Source organism: Strix uralensis, chromosome 1 (genome assembly GCF_047716275.1).
Source record: "Strix uralensis isolate ZFMK-TIS-50842 chromosome 1, bStrUra1, whole genome shotgun sequence".
Lineage (NCBI taxonomy): Eukaryota > Metazoa > Chordata > Aves > Strigiformes > Strigidae > Strix > Strix uralensis.
Genome location: NC_133972.1, coordinates 45849278 through 45866904, shown reverse-complemented (window position 1 = coordinate 45866904; position 17627 = coordinate 45849278). Strand labels below are relative to the sequence as shown.

At 36.1% G+C, this 17627-nt stretch overlaps 1 protein-coding gene across 13 annotated transcripts in view; it reads left to right on the top strand.

The window, feature by feature from the left end:
• Positions 1 to 17627, top strand: part of AKAP9 (A-kinase anchoring protein 9) — a 120603-nt gene that overhangs the window by 97834 nt on the left and 5142 nt on the right. For 11 of the 13 annotated variants that reach the window (XM_074864692.1, XM_074864705.1, XM_074864684.1 and 8 more), the window contains 15 exons: positions 1763 to 2851; positions 3939 to 4085; positions 4479 to 4982; positions 5403 to 5466; positions 6175 to 6293; positions 7084 to 7275; positions 8121 to 8309; positions 8968 to 9124; positions 9816 to 10035; positions 11076 to 11226; positions 12117 to 12785; positions 14532 to 14734; positions 15629 to 15737; positions 16580 to 16765; positions 17320 to 17520. In XM_074864692.1, the coding sequence (XP_074720793.1) occupies positions 1763 to 2851; positions 3939 to 4085; positions 4479 to 4982; positions 5403 to 5466; positions 6175 to 6293; positions 7084 to 7275; positions 8121 to 8309; positions 8968 to 9124; positions 9816 to 10035; positions 11076 to 11226; positions 12117 to 12785; positions 14532 to 14734; positions 15629 to 15737; positions 16580 to 16765; positions 17320 to 17520 (4200 nt within the window). The remainder of the gene's footprint in view (positions 1 to 1762; positions 2852 to 3938; positions 4086 to 4478; positions 4983 to 5402; positions 5467 to 6174; positions 6294 to 7083; positions 7276 to 8120; positions 8310 to 8967; positions 9125 to 9815; positions 10036 to 11075; positions 11227 to 12116; positions 12786 to 14531; positions 14735 to 15628; positions 15738 to 16579; positions 16766 to 17319; positions 17521 to 17627) is intronic. The other 2 variants (XM_074864679.1, XM_074864664.1) reach the window with 1 other exon arrangement.

Genomic DNA, 17627 nt, shown 5'->3' with positions numbered 1-17627 from the left:
TCACATTTATCATTTATTTTTGTACATATTTTACTTATTGCAAAGTAATCTTATTATCCTATTTAACTAACTAAATCTAATGAAGTACTGAGAGATAAAGGAAAACACATGGCCGTTTTAGTAATGAATTTAGTCATCTTTCTTCTCTTCCACATTTTTTTTCTTCATATTTCTAAAAGGCCCTTTTAGAGTCCTTACCTGGTTTAGGTACCATAATTAGTATTATTTTACAATATCTCTTTCTGAATATTTTTGACAGATTTCTTCTGCCTTTTTCATTTCCAGTGTAGAAGCACTATTCATTTCAGATCTCCAGACATTCCCTTAAGAAAATATATTCACTTTGTTTCTTAGATTTACTACTTATAATCCAGTCTGTCTTTATTTTGACTTTGTAAAGGATTTTTTGTCATTTGACAATCTACTCAAATGAGGATTTGCTCCCATTGCTATTTAACAAGCAGGTTTTTTAATGAATTCTATAAAACTTACTCTGTTGGAATCTGATAACTTGTCTTATTATTCCTTTTGCTAAGACTGTTAAATTTAGTGTTCGTCAACACCAGTCATTCTGCTTTTTGTGTTTACATCTGTTTCTTGTTAGAAGCAGATATAAGATGGCTTCTGTTTTCTGCATCATAAAGTCATCGCCCTTGTATTTGCTCACTTACATCATTTTATTAATTCCTTGGAATTTTGAGCCTCTTACACAGCCTGTAATTTTAAGTGTCTTTAGAACTAATCTAGGAAAGTATTATTCTCACTCTCTTAATGTCTTCACCAATCTCTCTTTGAATTTTGTTTGGATAGTCATGTACATTTTTAAAATAAATACTTCAATATCTTTGTCTCTCTTTACTTTCATTTAAACTGTAGCACAAAGAAATAATTGTTCTCTGGGTCTATGGGTACTATTTGCCCTGCATGTTTTTGTTCACATCTGCATATGTGTATGCACACACACATGAACAGACAAACACATACTTAGGTTTGTGATGGGAAATGTCAGTCAACCAATAGGTGTTTTCTGTGATCTCAGGCTAAAAAGCATGTTATAATGGTATTTTTCAACATAATTAATTAAAGATCTATTTGTATTTAAAATACATATCCATCTTAATTGGCTGTGTCCTATATAAATCTATTTGACCATATGAATGAGTGGTGCTTTTGCATGAAAAGCACAGTAGCTGTCTAATCTAACTGAACAGATCTGACCTGTATATGGTAAGCTTGAGGATTTTTCTTTTTTTTAGAGGAAGTTCTTTATAGATAAATATTCCTACATTACATTATATAAGTTTTAAGCTTCATAAATCTTGGTTCTTTGGAATTCTTTGAGTAAAAATAATATATTAAAATTTGACTTCATAATAAGATTGAACAGCAGACATGACCACTCGGTTCCATTTTACTTTTCAATAAAAAGGACAAGACAGAGCTTTAGACCAAACTATTAGGAAAAAAGAACACTTACACTTCGATGTTTCATATCTCTGTGAATGTTACAAATGCTTTCACACTTATTTTGCAGTTCATTAAGGTCACAGGCTACTTTGTCCGTCCTTTGTGAAGATGCTCTGATTCTCATAAAGCTTTACAAGAGATATCCCATTAAGAAATTCACTGAGGACATATTTTCTTTTGCAAGATATTTCAGTGTTTGATTAAACTGTTGCTGTGAAGTCCAGGAGAAAAATTACCTGAGGGTTTAATAGTTACCCATTATGAAGTTATTGTTGTTTTGGTTTTTTTTTTCCAGGTTATTGAAGAGCAAAATGAGCATATACAGGAGCTTGAAGCCCAGGTAGAATGTCTGAAAAGTGATCAAGAACGTCTGAAGAAAAAAAATGATGAGGAAGTAGAGCAGTTGAATGACGTAATTGATAAGCTTCAGCAGGAACTGGCAAATATTGAACAAAAAGTGCCTGCAGACGTTGCTGCTTTTCAGGAAGATGCTGATAGTCTGAAACACACACTTGAAACAGTTCTGGCAGAAAAGGAAGCTTTGAAGAAGCAAGTAGAAAACGTAAATGTAGAGGCATCTCGAACAAAGAATGAGCTTGAGGAAACTAAGTTAAAAATGAACCAGCTAAAACAAGAAATAAGTGTGCTGAAAAAAGAGCATGAAAGAATAACAGAGAAATATAAGTATGCACTGATGAAAGGTGTTAGGGAAAAAACAGAAGATAGCAACGATAGGAAAACTGAAAAAGTGGAAGAAGGCTTATGTGAGAAGATAGAGCTGCTAGACCAATCCCAGCTTAGGTCTTCAGATGAGAATGTAAGAGTCACCATTAGCAAGATGGAGGTACAACTGCAGCAACTTCAGGCATGCATTAAGGAAAAAGATTTAGAACTGTGCCAGTCCTACAATGAAATAAAAGACCTGAAAGAGCAAGGCAAAGCTGAAAGAGAAACCCTTAAAAAGAGGATATTAGAACTGGAAAAAACACTAGTGGAAAAAGTTGCTGCTGCTCTTGTGAGTCAGGTTCAGCTGAATGCAGTTCAAGAGCAAAGGAAATTCATGCAGGAAATTCAGGAAGCTTCAAAATGTGTGGAGGAAGCAAGCAGGAATGCCCAAACAGGGGGTTTGAGTGATAGAACTGAAAATGAGATGGAATCAAAACTATCACTCTTAACACAGAGGCTTAGAGAGATGGAGGACCAACTGGCAACGGTAAATCATAACTTGGAGCTAGAAAAAGAAAATGTAAAAGTTGCACAAAAGGAAGCTAAAGTGAAAGAAGAAAGACTCTTAGAACTTCAGCAATTACTAGAAGAGGTTCAAGAAAAACACAAAGGAGAGTTTCAGAAATACATTAAGCAAGAAGAAAGGCAGGCATATCAGGTAATTGGATGCCATTTTCTTTGGGCTTGTTTTCACTAAAATCTGTTATTTTATGTAAACTATAATAATGAAACACTTCTTAATGAAACAAGTGATAGGAATATTCTGCTGTGAGGGCTAGACCTTCATTTCTCTGTTATTCCTGGAGTTACAAAGAAGAGAAGGATGTTATTTTAGGTGAACCCACTATCAGTTTCTATTTTGCATGAAAAATACTTTGCCTTTCTGTGAAAGTAGGGTGATTTTGAATTTTGGACATATACTTTCTTATTCTTACTTTGAATTGACATAGAATGGAGTGAATTACGCTTTTACATGTCATGGAGGTAGAGAGGTAAAAATTAAAATGATTAAAATTATCTAAGGGTTCAGAATGATACGGGAGTGATAGCAGTTTGTCTGTACAGTTGGGTTGGGGGTGGGCAGCAGGTTGTTTGTTTATGTGTGCTTGTTTATGTATGCTTTTTCTTGCTTTCCTATCTTGATTCCAAAGATATTTCCCATCAGTAGTTTTTACCAGTATACATTTGTCCTGATTTCCATCCACCACTTGTTTTGTTGCCTCTGAATTTAAAACCTTCCAGTTAAAGTTGACTATGCTTGCTAGCCCAAACATGGGCTTGGTTGCTGAAACTCTTAAGTTCAGAGACAACATGGAACCCAGTGCTGGACTAGAAAAGGTTCTAAGACCTTTCATCCAAATGCAGGTTGAATGAATGTCATAAATGTCTTATAAATTTAATAATATTATCAGACTTCATTGCCTACTCTCTGTTGACCTTCCTTCCTCTGCTTTCTATATGGTGTAGGCAATTTCTGCTTGCAGTTCAGTAAACTGTAAGAAGACAGTCTTTCCTCCCACACTTGTCCTCCCTCCCACGCTTATCCAGTTTGTGGGAGTTAGCCTAGGAAAATGGTCTTTCAGTCTTAATTTTTTGAGGCTGTGTTAATCCAAATAACATACATTTGTTTTCCCTTATGGTCTTTTCATTTGTGGCTTTTGTAAATTGGTGTGAAAGTGATCAGTGCTGTTAATGATTCTTCCTAAGATTGTTCACCATTTTCTGTATCTTATGTTGCTGTGTAGGTAGGAGCACAACTCATGGAAAGTCAGAAAGAAAATGTGCTTATTAATGAACCTGAACTAAAGCAAGTTAAAGAAGAGGCAGCTGCTGCAAAGGAAGAACTGAGCAGTTACAGAGAAAAGGCAGAAAAACTTCAGCAAGAGCTAGCAGTAAGAACCAGATTGTTCCATATTGTATTTAAAGCAAATTATTATACAGGATTTATTGTGCAAATATGCATGCTATAGGTTTTTTTAATCTTGTACTGAGAATGCCACTAAGAAAAATGGTCACTCAGTACCTACTGTCAGTGGAACAGAGCTGATGCTGTAGACCAAATCTTCACTTGTTGCCAAAGTACATAGTTTTACAGTCCACCATAGTGCAACAGTGGATCTAGAGGTGTATTTCTTAGGAGATAATATTTGTTACCATGCGTCATAACTGCTTTAAAATAAGACTAAACTGAGCTCTAATGGTGTAGAGAGTTGTCTGGGGTTTAGATTTTTTTCTTTTTTTTAAGTATTTGGAAGGACTGCAATTCAGATTCTCCATATTTACAGGTAAAAGAAGCAAGTCTGATACATCTTCAGGAAGACCTGTGCAAAGTCAAAAAGAACCTAGCTCAAGCAGAAGAGAGGCTTGCAAGTTACATGAGAAAGGATGAGGAAATGGCAAAACCTGAAAGCAAAAAGGATGCAGAAATATTGTGTGATTTGTCGACTAGTGAGTCTACTCTAATTAGAAGCAGCTCATCATCGCAAACAGACAAGACTGTGGAAATCAACAGCTGTATCCAGACTTCACCGGTGCTTGTTAAAAATGCAGAAATCCAGATAGATTTGCAAAATGGATGTTCTTCAGAAGAAATTACAGAGATCATAAGAGAATTTACTGAAAAAATTGACCAAATGCAAGAACTCCACGCTGCTGAAATCATGGACATGGAGACAAGACATATCTCTGAATCTGAAGCATTAAAGAGAGAGAGGTTTGTTGCAGTGCAAGTGTTGACTGAAGAATGTAATACTTTAAAGGAAGTCATAGAAACTCTACAAGCTAAAGAGGTATGTATCCTATTTTATATTCATTGAACTACTTCGGTTCGTGCTTTTGCTCCTGCTACAGAAATTCCCATTTAAAGTCTGGTAAGTGTGAACCACTGCATATTCAGTATAAAGCTTTTAAGTGTTCTAATGTTTCCATGGCCTAGGGAGAACCCCTTCCTCAGCAATTTAAGCTTGGGAGTGTGCTCGACTATCAGATGCTTTCTTGTGCTACTGCCTTGGACCCGTCCTGCTCTGCAAAGTGGGGACAAGTGTAGGTCACCCTATTGAATGCCATCTTGTCTCCATTTTGATGACTTTGATTGCAGGGGAAACTGAATAAAGAGGCTCATATCATTTCCTGCTCCTTAGAATTAGCTTCCTTATTGTGAGTGGGTGTGGGGTGATTAAAGATTTGTTTGCTTTCTTTTCTAAATGTAGGGAATCCCAGTTTCTGGATTAGCACATTCTCCACCATATCAAGCTAGAGATGGAGGATCTAGTGGTAAGAAACTTGTTCTCATAGATTTCAAACAGCATTATATATTGAATCTGCTTTTTTTAATACTAAGTTTACTATTAAAGAGGTTGTGTTCTAAGGAATAAAAACAACTACTCCCCAGATCAAAGAAGAAGCCTGTTGCACTAACAAAAGGTGCTGAGCATGCCATGTATATTAATTTGCTATGGAAGGAGAATGACTCGAGTGGAGAGGGATTGAGTCGAGGCATCAGATGCTAATTTTTTTCTTCCCACTGGAGTTCCTATATTCTTCTTACATATTACATTATCTCTTCAGTGTAGCTTCGTCATCTCTTGATAGAATTTAAAGCTACTGCTCCCAAGCAGTGGGAGATGATGATGGGTACTGACTTCTTCAAGAGCATTAAAAATTATTAGTATGATCCTTCTCATAGGCAAAGGCTAGGCTTATTTAGGGGAGGTCTTTTGGCAGAAGTGTTTGAGCAAGTAGTTGTTTCTTTTTTATAACTAAACTAGTATTTTTAAGTTTAGGGTTTTTTAGTTTTGTTTTGCTGTTACTGCTTTGAAACTGAAAAAGAAAAACTATAAAACAGGTAATGTTCAGGCTTAGAATCAACTCTGGTGACATGCAACTTCCTGTTACAACAACAGACAAAAATACTTTTTTGATGCTTGTTCTTCAAAGTTTCACAGTAATCCAGCTTTCATGTTTTCTCTCCTTTTATTTTAGACTCCAGTTCAGACTGGAGTCAAGGAATGTATCTTGCTCAGACCCAGGGATCTGACATGATATCTGAAGGAATAGATGAAGGTGAAACTTCAACAGATTTACTTCCAAAAAAGATTAAGGTAAAATATAACTGATCATTTTTATTATGGAACAAGAGTGATACTACCAAAAGCTTAGATTAACTGCTGCTTAATTAGTGAAAAGAAGGCCATTTAGGTAAGGTTAAGGTGTCAGCTATTTTAATGAATTTTAAAATACTTCTGATAAATGATGTGCATTTTTGCATGTTAAATTAGGATAAATACAAGTTTTGTAACTGTAGGCTTGTTCTGTTATGATTATGAAAAATATAACTACTGTTAATTATCATTTATTGTAGTTATTGTATATTAATGATAACGTTATGATCATGTATTACACAATTTTATAGATTCTGTTATAGGTGTAGAGTAGTATTTGTATTATGAAAGTAAACAAATGTGTTTATTATAAACATAAGGGTATCATGCTTTTAATTACATTTTAAAAAAAAAAAAAAAAGTAAAGTCCTAGCTTAATAGTAATTTCAAAAAGTGAATTGAAAAACTCACTTGGAAGCTTTCCAGGACTTTGTTTTTAAAATGTTGGTGTCCATCAGCAACCATTTTAAAATTTGAGTATTGATTTGACAGATGAACTTTGGGAAATTTCATTTGAAACTGAGGAAAAATACACCTATTTAATAAGTTCTGCTGTTCGGCAGATGTAAAGAACTGGGTGACACTTCTGTCTTTGATAAGAGGCAGCATAAATAGTTTCCTTCTGCTGATCAATTTAGAAGTACCAGTATTCCAGTATGTATGAAGTAAGATTGTTGTTGTTGTTATTATTATAACTGGCATTACTGATTTCTTTTTTTATTTATTGTAGGGTTTGCTGAGAGCAGTTCATCATGAAGGCATACAGGTGCTGTCTCTCACTGAATTTCCATATGGTGAAAGAGAGATGCCACCTCTTAAGCAAGAGCCAGAATCTTGGCTTGAGGAAAGGAAAGCTTTTCTAAGCACCATTTCATCTTTGAAAGACCTGATTGCAAAAATGCAACTTCATAGAGAAGCTGAGGTATAAATAATATCATAAATTCTAACTAAATTTTTAAAAAATTATGATAACCTTATAAGCCACATTCACAATTCAGGTATAAATGCTCTAAATATGCTGCTACAAGGCAAAAGATTTCAAAAATCCACAGTAAAACTGTATGTCTCACTTTCTGATAATAAATTGTATCTTAAATTACAGCCTGCATTTTTTTCTTCTGGGGATTGATAGCTTTTGACTGTATAGATTCAACTTTTAAAAATAATTCTATTTTGAGAGCATGTTTCCAGTAGGAGTTAAAGTAGATTTTTAATGTTGTTACTTATTGGTGTAGTAGAATTGGATGCTATTAAAAAGATACTGTAGTGAGAGAAAAGAGGGAAAATTGTTCAAAATATAACCCAATATTAATCAGTAATCTGTTAAAATTTATTGGGACTTGCCTAGTTACCCCAATTAGATTTTTGGATATATGTAGGCAGTTTTGATTACTTCTGCATTTCCTTCAGCATGAGAAGCAGGGGGATTAACTTTATATCATTTTAAAAATAAATCTTCTTCATACACAATATCTGCACACTACCACATAGCTCTGTGAGAGTCTAGGAACATACATGTAACATCATAAAAATTAAAAGGATAGTGTGATACAGTAACAAATAATGACTACATGGGGCTAAGTTTTCAGTTACAAAAAGCTAAATTGCTTCCATCTAAAACACAGATAAAAGTTGAATGTTACATAGCTATTGAGTAAGAAAAGCTCAATATTCCACTGTAAACACACACTTTACATAAAATGATAATGACCATTCTTGATGTAATCTTTGAATCCTGGTGATTAAATTGTTTTTATACCACTGTAGATTTATGCAAGTGCTGAATCTCCTGAAGGTGTCTCAGACTGGCGAGGAGAACTTCTGCGTGCTATTCAACAGCTTTTTGTGAGAGAACAAAATGTTCTTCTTGCTGCGTTTCAAACTGAACTTGCAGAACTGGGTACAAGAGATGCAGTGATATTGATGAATCAGTTAGAGCACAGACTGCAAGAGCAGGTAATATAAAACATACTTTAGTCAAAGTCTGTTTGTTTACATTAGAATTTAATTTTGATTGTATAAATCCATTTAAAATTATATTTATTGATAGTAGTTTTGACAGTCTAAGGGTGAAAACAGAGTAAGACTTGTAGGAAGAAGAAGTGTCTTTAAAAAGAAAAACTGATGTGATATGGGAAAGAGGTTTTTGGGTGTGTAAACGATAGAAAAAATACAGCCTTCGGAGGTCAATATGAGTTAAACACAGTTGTCCTGAGCTTGATTTCATTAAGTTAATTAGAATTACGTTACACTGTCTAAGAGAAAATGTAGCTTGTACATATGAAGCAAGTTGTAAGAAGAGGAAGTGATAAGGCTGCTATGGGACAGAGGGAGGTCAGTTATTGCTTCTGGAACATGGAAAGATTAGTGAGGAAAATTACAATTTTCCATAAAACAAATAACTCTTTTGATTCTATAATTTTGATGCCTAGTATAAAAACAAAAAAATAACAAGCAGTTCTTCCCAATATTATAATACTGACTTAATTATGACTTAATTGAAAATGTTTTGAATATATATGCACTGTGAATATATAAGTAAATGTAATACCCACACCATAAGTATTCTAATAAAATCTGGAGTTTTACTTTTAAATGTTTCTAATGCTAATAGGCTACTAACCAGAGAGCAGCAATGGACTGTCTACAGAATGCAGACAGAAGAAGTTTGCTGATGGAGATTCAAGTTTTACATGCTCAGATCAACAGTAAGAAAAATAATCCAAAGAGAGAACAAGAGTTTGATTCAAAAAGCCAAGGTGACTTCCCTGGTAATGTCTATTTCCAAATGCTTTCATGGCAGTGCTCATAACGTAGATGAAGAAAAGCTGACTTTCTTTGCTCTCTGATTTTGATACTCATGTTCTGAGTGTGCATTTTTCAATTTACTGGGCTAATTTTGCAAAAATTAGGATATAGTCTGTGTTCTTATGACTTGTATCAAATTGAAAGTGATACAAAGTATTTTGAGGTTCTATTTAAAGGTTATTTTCCATGTATGCACTTCACTGTTTAGGTTCAACAGCTTTGAAATTACCTGTTGGATAGTCAGTCATAATGAGTAAACTAAGAAGTAATTAGAATGAACAACAAAAAGTTCAGAGAACAGGTATACTTTAAGTAAATGCTCACTGTGAGTGTTTTGTCACAAAAACTTGGTCACAAGTATACATACATACCTAACTTCAATTATGTTAGTCATAATCCAAATGATATATATTTATATGGTTGTGCACATAGCCTTTTAAAGAGGTTTAAGAGTTGAAGTGATTTCTTAGAAAGTATGAAAGGTATTCCAGTATAAAAGGCATGGTTTTGGTTTCATTCCACTATTGAAAGAATACATTATTTTAAAATGTCACTCTTAGTAATAGCCTTGTGGTCTCTGTGCTAGGGGAAACTTTACCCAAATAGTGTTGTTTGTTTACTAAGTCATTTCCATATTAATGGTACTCTCATTAGAAATGCTGGAGTATAATATGCAGCAGAAGCAGTCACAGATACTGGAGATGCAAGTGGAGCTCCGCAGTATGAAGGACAGAGCAGCTGAGCTTCAGGAACAGCTGAATTCAGAGAGAATGATGGGTGCTGAGCTGAAGAATGAACTTGCACAAGCCAAACTGGAGCTCGAAGCAACCCTTAAAGCACAGCACAAGCACTTCAAGGACCTAGAAACCATCAGGTGTGGCTTTCAGTGCCAAACTTCCTGTGTTGACAGTGAAGATGATCTTTTCTATGTTGTCTCAAATCATAATACTAATTTTATTAAGGAAGTTGATCTCATGTAATGTAAATCTTCTCAGTTTTTCTGTAAAACGTATCTGACAAAAACCAGACTTCTGTTCCATTTGACAAAAAATGTAATTCTATAGATTAAGAAGATCTGATCCATAGTTTGATTTAATGATTTATTAATATCAAGTTTCTTCTTAAATTTTGACACATTAGACTACCGTATACCAGCTAATAAGTGTACCATATTTATTAAAGGTTTTTCTGCTTCTAAAACTGAACATGGAGAGAAAAACCTGCAGAGTTAAGGTGACTTTGCAAGTACTTCTGTATGAAATTCTATAACTTCTAAGTGTTGCTTTGGTCAACAGCAGAGGTAACAGGCCAAATATTTGGCACTCAAGAAACCCATTGTTATTTATACCTTTACCAGAGAGACATGCCCATGTGCGGTATCTTAATGTTCAGCTCAGAGATAACAAACTAAGACAAGATTTTAAATTGGTATTACTTTATAGATTATCTTACAGCCTTTACAGACCACCAGGAGCAAGATTCTTTTGCAAATTGATAGAGAATTGATTTACAAAAAAATTAAAATTCAGGGCACAGATTCTTTTTTTTCCCCCCCAAGATAGATTTTTTCCTTTGAGACATATGGCAGCAAAATGTATTTCCCCTGCATTTTTTCAGATTTTGGCCAGTGATGACTGAATTCAGTTGAACACTAGCTGCCTCTGAGCCACCAATTAATAAAAAATGACAGCTACAAATTTAGCAGGATGGACTCATTTTCTGTCATTTTTGAGCTATGCAGCTCTTTATTTTTATTTTTGAGTTAGGCTTGTTTTTCTAAATAGGCTTTTCACTGTTACTCTACTACACAAGCAGTGTTTTCAGTGCACAAGATGAAATAAATATCAAGTAACTGATGTTGCTGTTAGGATTAGAGCCATTGTCTAATATAAAGGTTGCCCATTTCTCTTTTAGGACTGAAGTTAAAGAAAAAGCAGCTGAGCTAGATATTCTCAAGGATACAATGGCCAGTGAACAGAAAAAATCAAGAGAGCTACAGTGGGCTTTGGAAAAGGAAAAAGCTAAAATGGAACGCAGTGAGGAAAGAGGAAGAGAAGAGCTTGAGGTATTCCATAATCCCAAATGACCTGGAACATCAAGGAGCACGCAAATATTCTTTTGGTTAACGTTTCATCTCAGCTTACATTTCTGTCCAATGTGTGCTCCATGGGTGTCTTCAACAGCAGTGTTATGTCATCTGGAGCTGAAGAATGATGTATAGAAGCTGCGTGGCAAAGAAAGAAAAAGGCCTGATGCAAATTCTATTGAAATCAATAGTAACTTTACAGCTGCACTTTTCAGGGCTAAGATGAAAAGATTCTAATTTGTATAATAGCCATCAGATATTCAAGGAGACAGGATACTGCTAACATGGGTACACCTAGCCCCCACCACAACCTGACTCATGAAAGATAGGATTTATTATTTAAGGAGATACATTGTTTGTCACCATTTTAAAAGCAGTTTCACCTCATGAAAACCAAACTAGCAAGTTTACTTTAGGAGAAAATGCATTAGTAGCTTCCTTGGTACCTCTGCAGTATCTGATATAGTGAGGGAGAGAGCAGGTATCCTAGTACAAGTATTGAGACAAAAAAGCAGTCACTTTAACAGCACAGATTTATTTACATCTTGAAATCTTAACTTGCAAAACTACTTCCACAGTTTTAGACAGGTAAAGCAGCTAGTTATCTTCAACTTCAGAACTACAGCTGTTTGTATCTCATTAAAAAGTAAATGTTACAAATACTCTTTTATGAGATGATCTGATTTTAGAATAGACACCTGTAATATCAGATGTAACTGCAGCATTCAGAGTATTGTCACATTAATTGTGAATAGCAAAATATGTTAAAAGTAACGTGTAGAGGTAGCATATTTGCAATTTGCAGAAGGTAATGGGAAGTATAGACAAATGGTTTTAATCAGTTCTTTTCTTCTGTTTTCTTATGGAAGGATTTAAAATTTTCACTTGAAGATCAAAAGCAAAAGAACTTACAGTTAACTAAACTTTTGGAGCAAGAGAAACAGCTGTCAACTGATCTGCAACAGAAAATTGAATCCCAAGAAGCCCTCAGTGCTGCCCAGCTGTCACGTGAACGAGGCCGTAATTCTGAGTTGCAGGTGCTTCTTGAATCAGAGAAGGTTCGAGCTCTCGAAATAAGCAGTGCCCTTGAAAGGGAAAAAGAGCTATGTGCTCAGCTTCAAAGTGCTGAAGATAAGGGACAAGCTGGAACACCTAATCCATCAGAGGAATTACTTAAAGAGCTACAGAAACAAATGGATGAAAAGCATGACCGTATAGTGGAGTTAGTAAGCGAGATGGAGAAGTATAAACTGGAATCTGTGCAAGTGAGACAGCAAATGGAAAAAGAAAGGCAGATCCAGAGGAAAGCATTACAAGCAGAACAGGATGCTAACATAACAGCACAGAAGAAACTCCATGAACTGGAGTCCAAAGTAGAAGACCTTCAGTGGCAACTTGGAGAAAAGAAGCAAGAAGTTCATAAATTAGGGAATGAAACAAAGAAGTTGCAGGAAATAATCCAAGAACTACAGAAGAAAGAGCAGGAGAATGAAGGAAGAAGAGAAGCCGAAAGGACACCAAGCCACAATCCAAATGAGGTACAGTAGGACAGAGAGCAATGTGTAATACTGAACTGTGCAATTTAGCTTTTAATTCTTTTGTTTGGTTAGCATTGTGTGTCACTGTGCCTTTATTCACTCTATAAAATAGCCTGCAGATTGCAAAATACGGGCACCAGAGAAAGGGAAAGGGGAAGCATTCCAGTTCTGCTACCTAAAACTATTCACACACATCATCTGAGAATGAAGCTGTAGAAGTGTAAGGAGGAGCATGAGCAGGAGAAATGCATCTGAATGTATACACACACTTTGTGTCTCAGTATAGGAGGAGAATATTCCCTGCACCCAGTCGCAGGAATGAGCTATTGCTACTCAGGAATGCTCCACGTCAGTGCTCTTAATCTTTAGTTCATAAACCGCAAGTGGTCTTTGAAACATTTAAAAGTGATCTCCCAACAACTTCAGTAATTAAATGAGTAAGTAATCAAATAAGCATATGCATGAATATGTATATGTTAGCAAACATAGCAAACAAAATAGAAGGAAGAAATCAAGGTAAAAAATTAATTTAAGAATTTAGCCTATTTTTAGGTGAATGAAAGTTGGAACTGCTGTTGCCTGTAAATTTTTCTCTGATAAAAGCTTTGGAAAGTTTTAAAATTATTTTGAAATTACTTTTAAAACTCTTTAGAAAGTTCCCTGTAGGAAATAAATGGCATGCTGGGTGACTGATCTGTGGATAGTCCCAGAGAGCATTGACAGGACACTTGCCTCTTTGCTGACCATGTTTTTGCCCATCATGCCATCATTCCATGCTTTTTGGCAGCTGTCTGTGGAGCCAGGAAGGAAATTTTTCTCTTCATCCAAGTTGGCTGCTGGTTTTAATCTTCTGAAGCATTGGAAACTACCCACAGCTAGAGGCAGGATGTTGAGTGTATTGATAACTGTGATAGCATCAGTCTTCCTGCCACGCTCAGTTTGTGCACCTTGCTCTTCTGCTCAGAGGTAACTGCCAGCACTGCGGTCAACAGAGAATCTTCCCTTGGATCAGGTTGGCAGCGGCTGTGTTGGGGCTTTCTTCCCTCCTCAGCAGCAGACAGTATGATCCACTTTCTAGGATCTGCCTGGAGTTTCAAATAATGAATCACCTGCTGCTTCCTGTGACAACACCCTGCTTTTTTTCATTGGTACCACACCATGGTCAAATATCCAAAGGCACAGCTGTAGACTCAGGTTTCCTTGGCAGGGCTAGCAGTTCTTCCATGGCCAGTGTCGGAGGGGTGTTAGTGAGGGTGAGGAGCACACGTTCAGGGCATTGTTTTACCCGTGGCAGCATCAGTGGTATGGTTGCCTGTGGCTGGGGACTGACCTCTGTGACCATGGTGGGCTTTTCCAGTCCTGTTCCTCTGACTATGAATTGGTCACTGGAACATGTGGGCACGGTTGCCCTAATTCCATGCAGAACTGGTAAAGGAGCTGCTGGCAGAAGAAACAGAAAGGCTTGGTGGCTTCCTGCCAGCTGAGTTTGTTGAATGGATTCACACTGTAGCTGCATGATCACTAGATCTTAGTCAAGAGAGGTGTCACACTATACCATTCACAAATAATAGTTTAGTGGTACACTACAACAGTACTGTGGTCGCACTAAACTCCTTTCTGTGTCAGAATTGTTTGTTCGTCAATTTCTGGGTGTGTTCCAGAATCAAATGTTTCCATTTTAAAACACTGGACCGCATGCATTCTATATATATATATATATATAAAAAAATACATATTTATATACAGACTGCCTGGGATACACCTAATGACAGAACAAGAAATTGGGTTCTCCAGCAAAAAATGGAAGGAGCTGAGACAAATGAATCAACCTACCCCACGCTGACAGGAGGAGATCTCTCTGCTGCTACTGAAATTCTGGAGAATGTCAGACAAAAGCTGCAAAATGCATCTCCAAAGCTGAAGCAGCTGGCTCGGAAAGCTGCTAGCAGGTTAGACCAGTCTTCAGCTACTTGGCTTTGTTAATAGAAACTGGCAAGCTAATATGTTGGATTTTAATCATAATTCAGAGACTGCAGGCCTAACTGATTTTGCGGTGGTTCTAGTTTTATAGTGTATGCCAATCCTTGAGATGTGCTGATGTAAGACAGGATCACAGAGTATCAATTACTGCACTAAATCTTACATGTTTAATATGCTCTTTTTTATAAGTTACAGCAAAATTGTCTCTTTTTTCTCTGAAAAGTGGTAAGATTTATTTGGGTATGGTGTAGGTAGATCATTTAAAAACAATTTAGTATTTAAATATTCACTGTATAAGGGGACGAATATAGGCATTATTGCTATGGATCCTCCCCCTTGCTTTGCCCAGAAAATAATTAATATTTTATGGTCAAGTGAAACTGATCTTGATTCTTATTTTCTCAGGTTACTATCTCCTTAAGAGAAAAAAAAAAATAGCATGGTACCAGGTCCATGGGAGGTTTGAATCTGTTTTTATTTTGCTGTGATGGTGATTTAATATTAAACATTCATTCTGAAACATTTGGGCAAATCAGGATGCATTATATCTTGAAAATATCCTAAGATTTTGCTCACACCGATTCAGCAAACTTGTGGGAGGCAGAACCACATTTTTAGATGTGCTTCATGTAGAACATCCTTTTCTCAAAATTAATGGAAAATGCTCTATGCAAGTTCTTTCTCAAATCGAGCCAATTTTGTTTAGAGTCACTGAGCAGTCTTGAAAATGTTGCCATATCTTCAGTAACTATGCTGAAGTGAATTGCTGAAGTCCCAGTGTGTGTGGATCGATGGAAAGTCATATCAGACTGGCTGGGGGCATCAGACTATACCTGCTGTTGAAACTGTCACTTTTGTTTCAGATTACAGTTTGAAACAGCAGATGATCAAGACTTCATTGCAATACAAAATGCTATTGAAGAAGCTATTTCAGAGCTGCAAAAACTCCCCGGATTGTCCTATCTGGAAGAGGTGAGAGTGCAATGTTGTAACTTTGGTGGGAGAGTTTGGATGATGAGCTGTGAGCAGAAACCAGCAAGAGTTGTTAAGTCTGTAATTATCCAGGTCAATACTTCATAGAGGAAAATCTGCTCCAGTGAGTGTTCTGATTTGCAGTTGGTGAATTGTAAAAATCTGTTTCCTTTTATTTTTTCAATTTTAATGATCTTAAAAGTGAATTTTCAACTTTCAAATTAAAACGTTTCTAGTTTAGTTATAAATTTTTGAATCTCATGGCTAGATATTGTCCTGTAACTGAGGAAACTTTGCTCAGTACTTCCCAATATTAAAATCAGCATTTAATATTTACTATATTGTGTTGATAAGACACATTTACTTAAACTGCCCTGTATTTACCAAAGGAAAGGCAGTTGAAGATGGAGTAGTGTGCACCTGTGTAAAAAATGAAATGAGGTAATCTGTTACAAAGAATTCAGTAATACTTGATTTTAACTGAGCTTGGCTAGATCTTACCTGCATTTTAGGCAAGTGTTTTCAACATGACTTGAAAAAAGCTTTGAGGCTTTTCTTTTCCTCTAAGTTACATAAATCTAAACAGAGTAGAAAAGCTTTGCAAATTGTTATAGCCTGGTACAGTTGAGCTTGCATGAAAATTCTACTGTGATATATAGGATAAGCATAGAAGAGAAAGTCGTATTAATCTATAGTTTACAGGTACACTTATGTTTTCTTTATATAAGTTATTATGAAGTTATTGTCATTACCTACAAAAGTTTTTTACTGTAAGCAAGTTATTTTCAAGTTGATGACTTGGATCTAATACAAGTTGTGTTTGATTTCCTTCTTGTTTCTAGGTGAAGCTAGTGCTACCACCAGGGACTCCATCTAGCTCATTGACTGAGAGGCTGCTGAGACAAAATGCTGAGCTGACGGGCTTTGTCAGCAGACTGAGTGAAGAAAAGAATAATTTGAGGAATGCTGTTATGAAACTGGAGGAAGAACTGAGAAGATACCAGCACAGGCAACCTTCTGGAGACTATGTATGTCTTTAGTGACGCTGATATAATGATGTATATATAGGCATAAAAGCATCATTCTTTGTCCTAGTCACCTAAATGGGAGTGATCAAACTGTCTGTCTTGGCTTCCCTCTGCAGAGTAAATGGGTGTGAGTTATTCTTGTCCTATGGTCAGTATATCTGGACTCACTCTGTTCACTGTAAACTTTGTGATTTTACTCATCTTCTTTTTGTTAACTGCTCTTTTCTTTTAAATTCCATGTGCTTCTCTTTTTGATCCGTATCTCATCACCATGATGAGTAGCAAATAGCTCCAGGTAGCTTCATGATCATGAAGCTAGTATGATGCGGTGAGGGGGATTTTTTTTTTGGAGAAGCTGTATTTTTCTAGGACGTTGATCAGGCTCCTAAACTCACTGTCTCTGAGGTGTTAGGATGCAGGAGTGGCCTCAAATCCAACCAGTGGGTAGTTTTTCTCATTAATTTTATGAGTTCTCCACCACACTAATGTCTAGAATGACACAGCTCAAGCTTTTCCAAACTGTGTGGTTCAAACTCAGTTTCTTTTGTCTTCAGTCTTCTAGACACTCATCGGATGTTGGAGCTAATATCGATACTCTTGTTGCCTCTGAGAAGGAAATTTGGAACAGAGAAAAGCTGTCACTGCAGAAATCTTTGAAACAAGCCGATGCGGAGCTCTCCAAGCTGAGAGCAGAGCTCAGGAGCGAGGCTTTTCTCAGAGAACTGGGATCAGATTCTGAAAATGCTGTTTTAAGGGTAGGAAGACTTTGTTGCCCACATACTAACTACAGCTGCTTTTTTCATTTTGATTTGGACCTATTTTTCATTGTGTTCACTCTGCTTATTTTAAGTAAACAGGTATT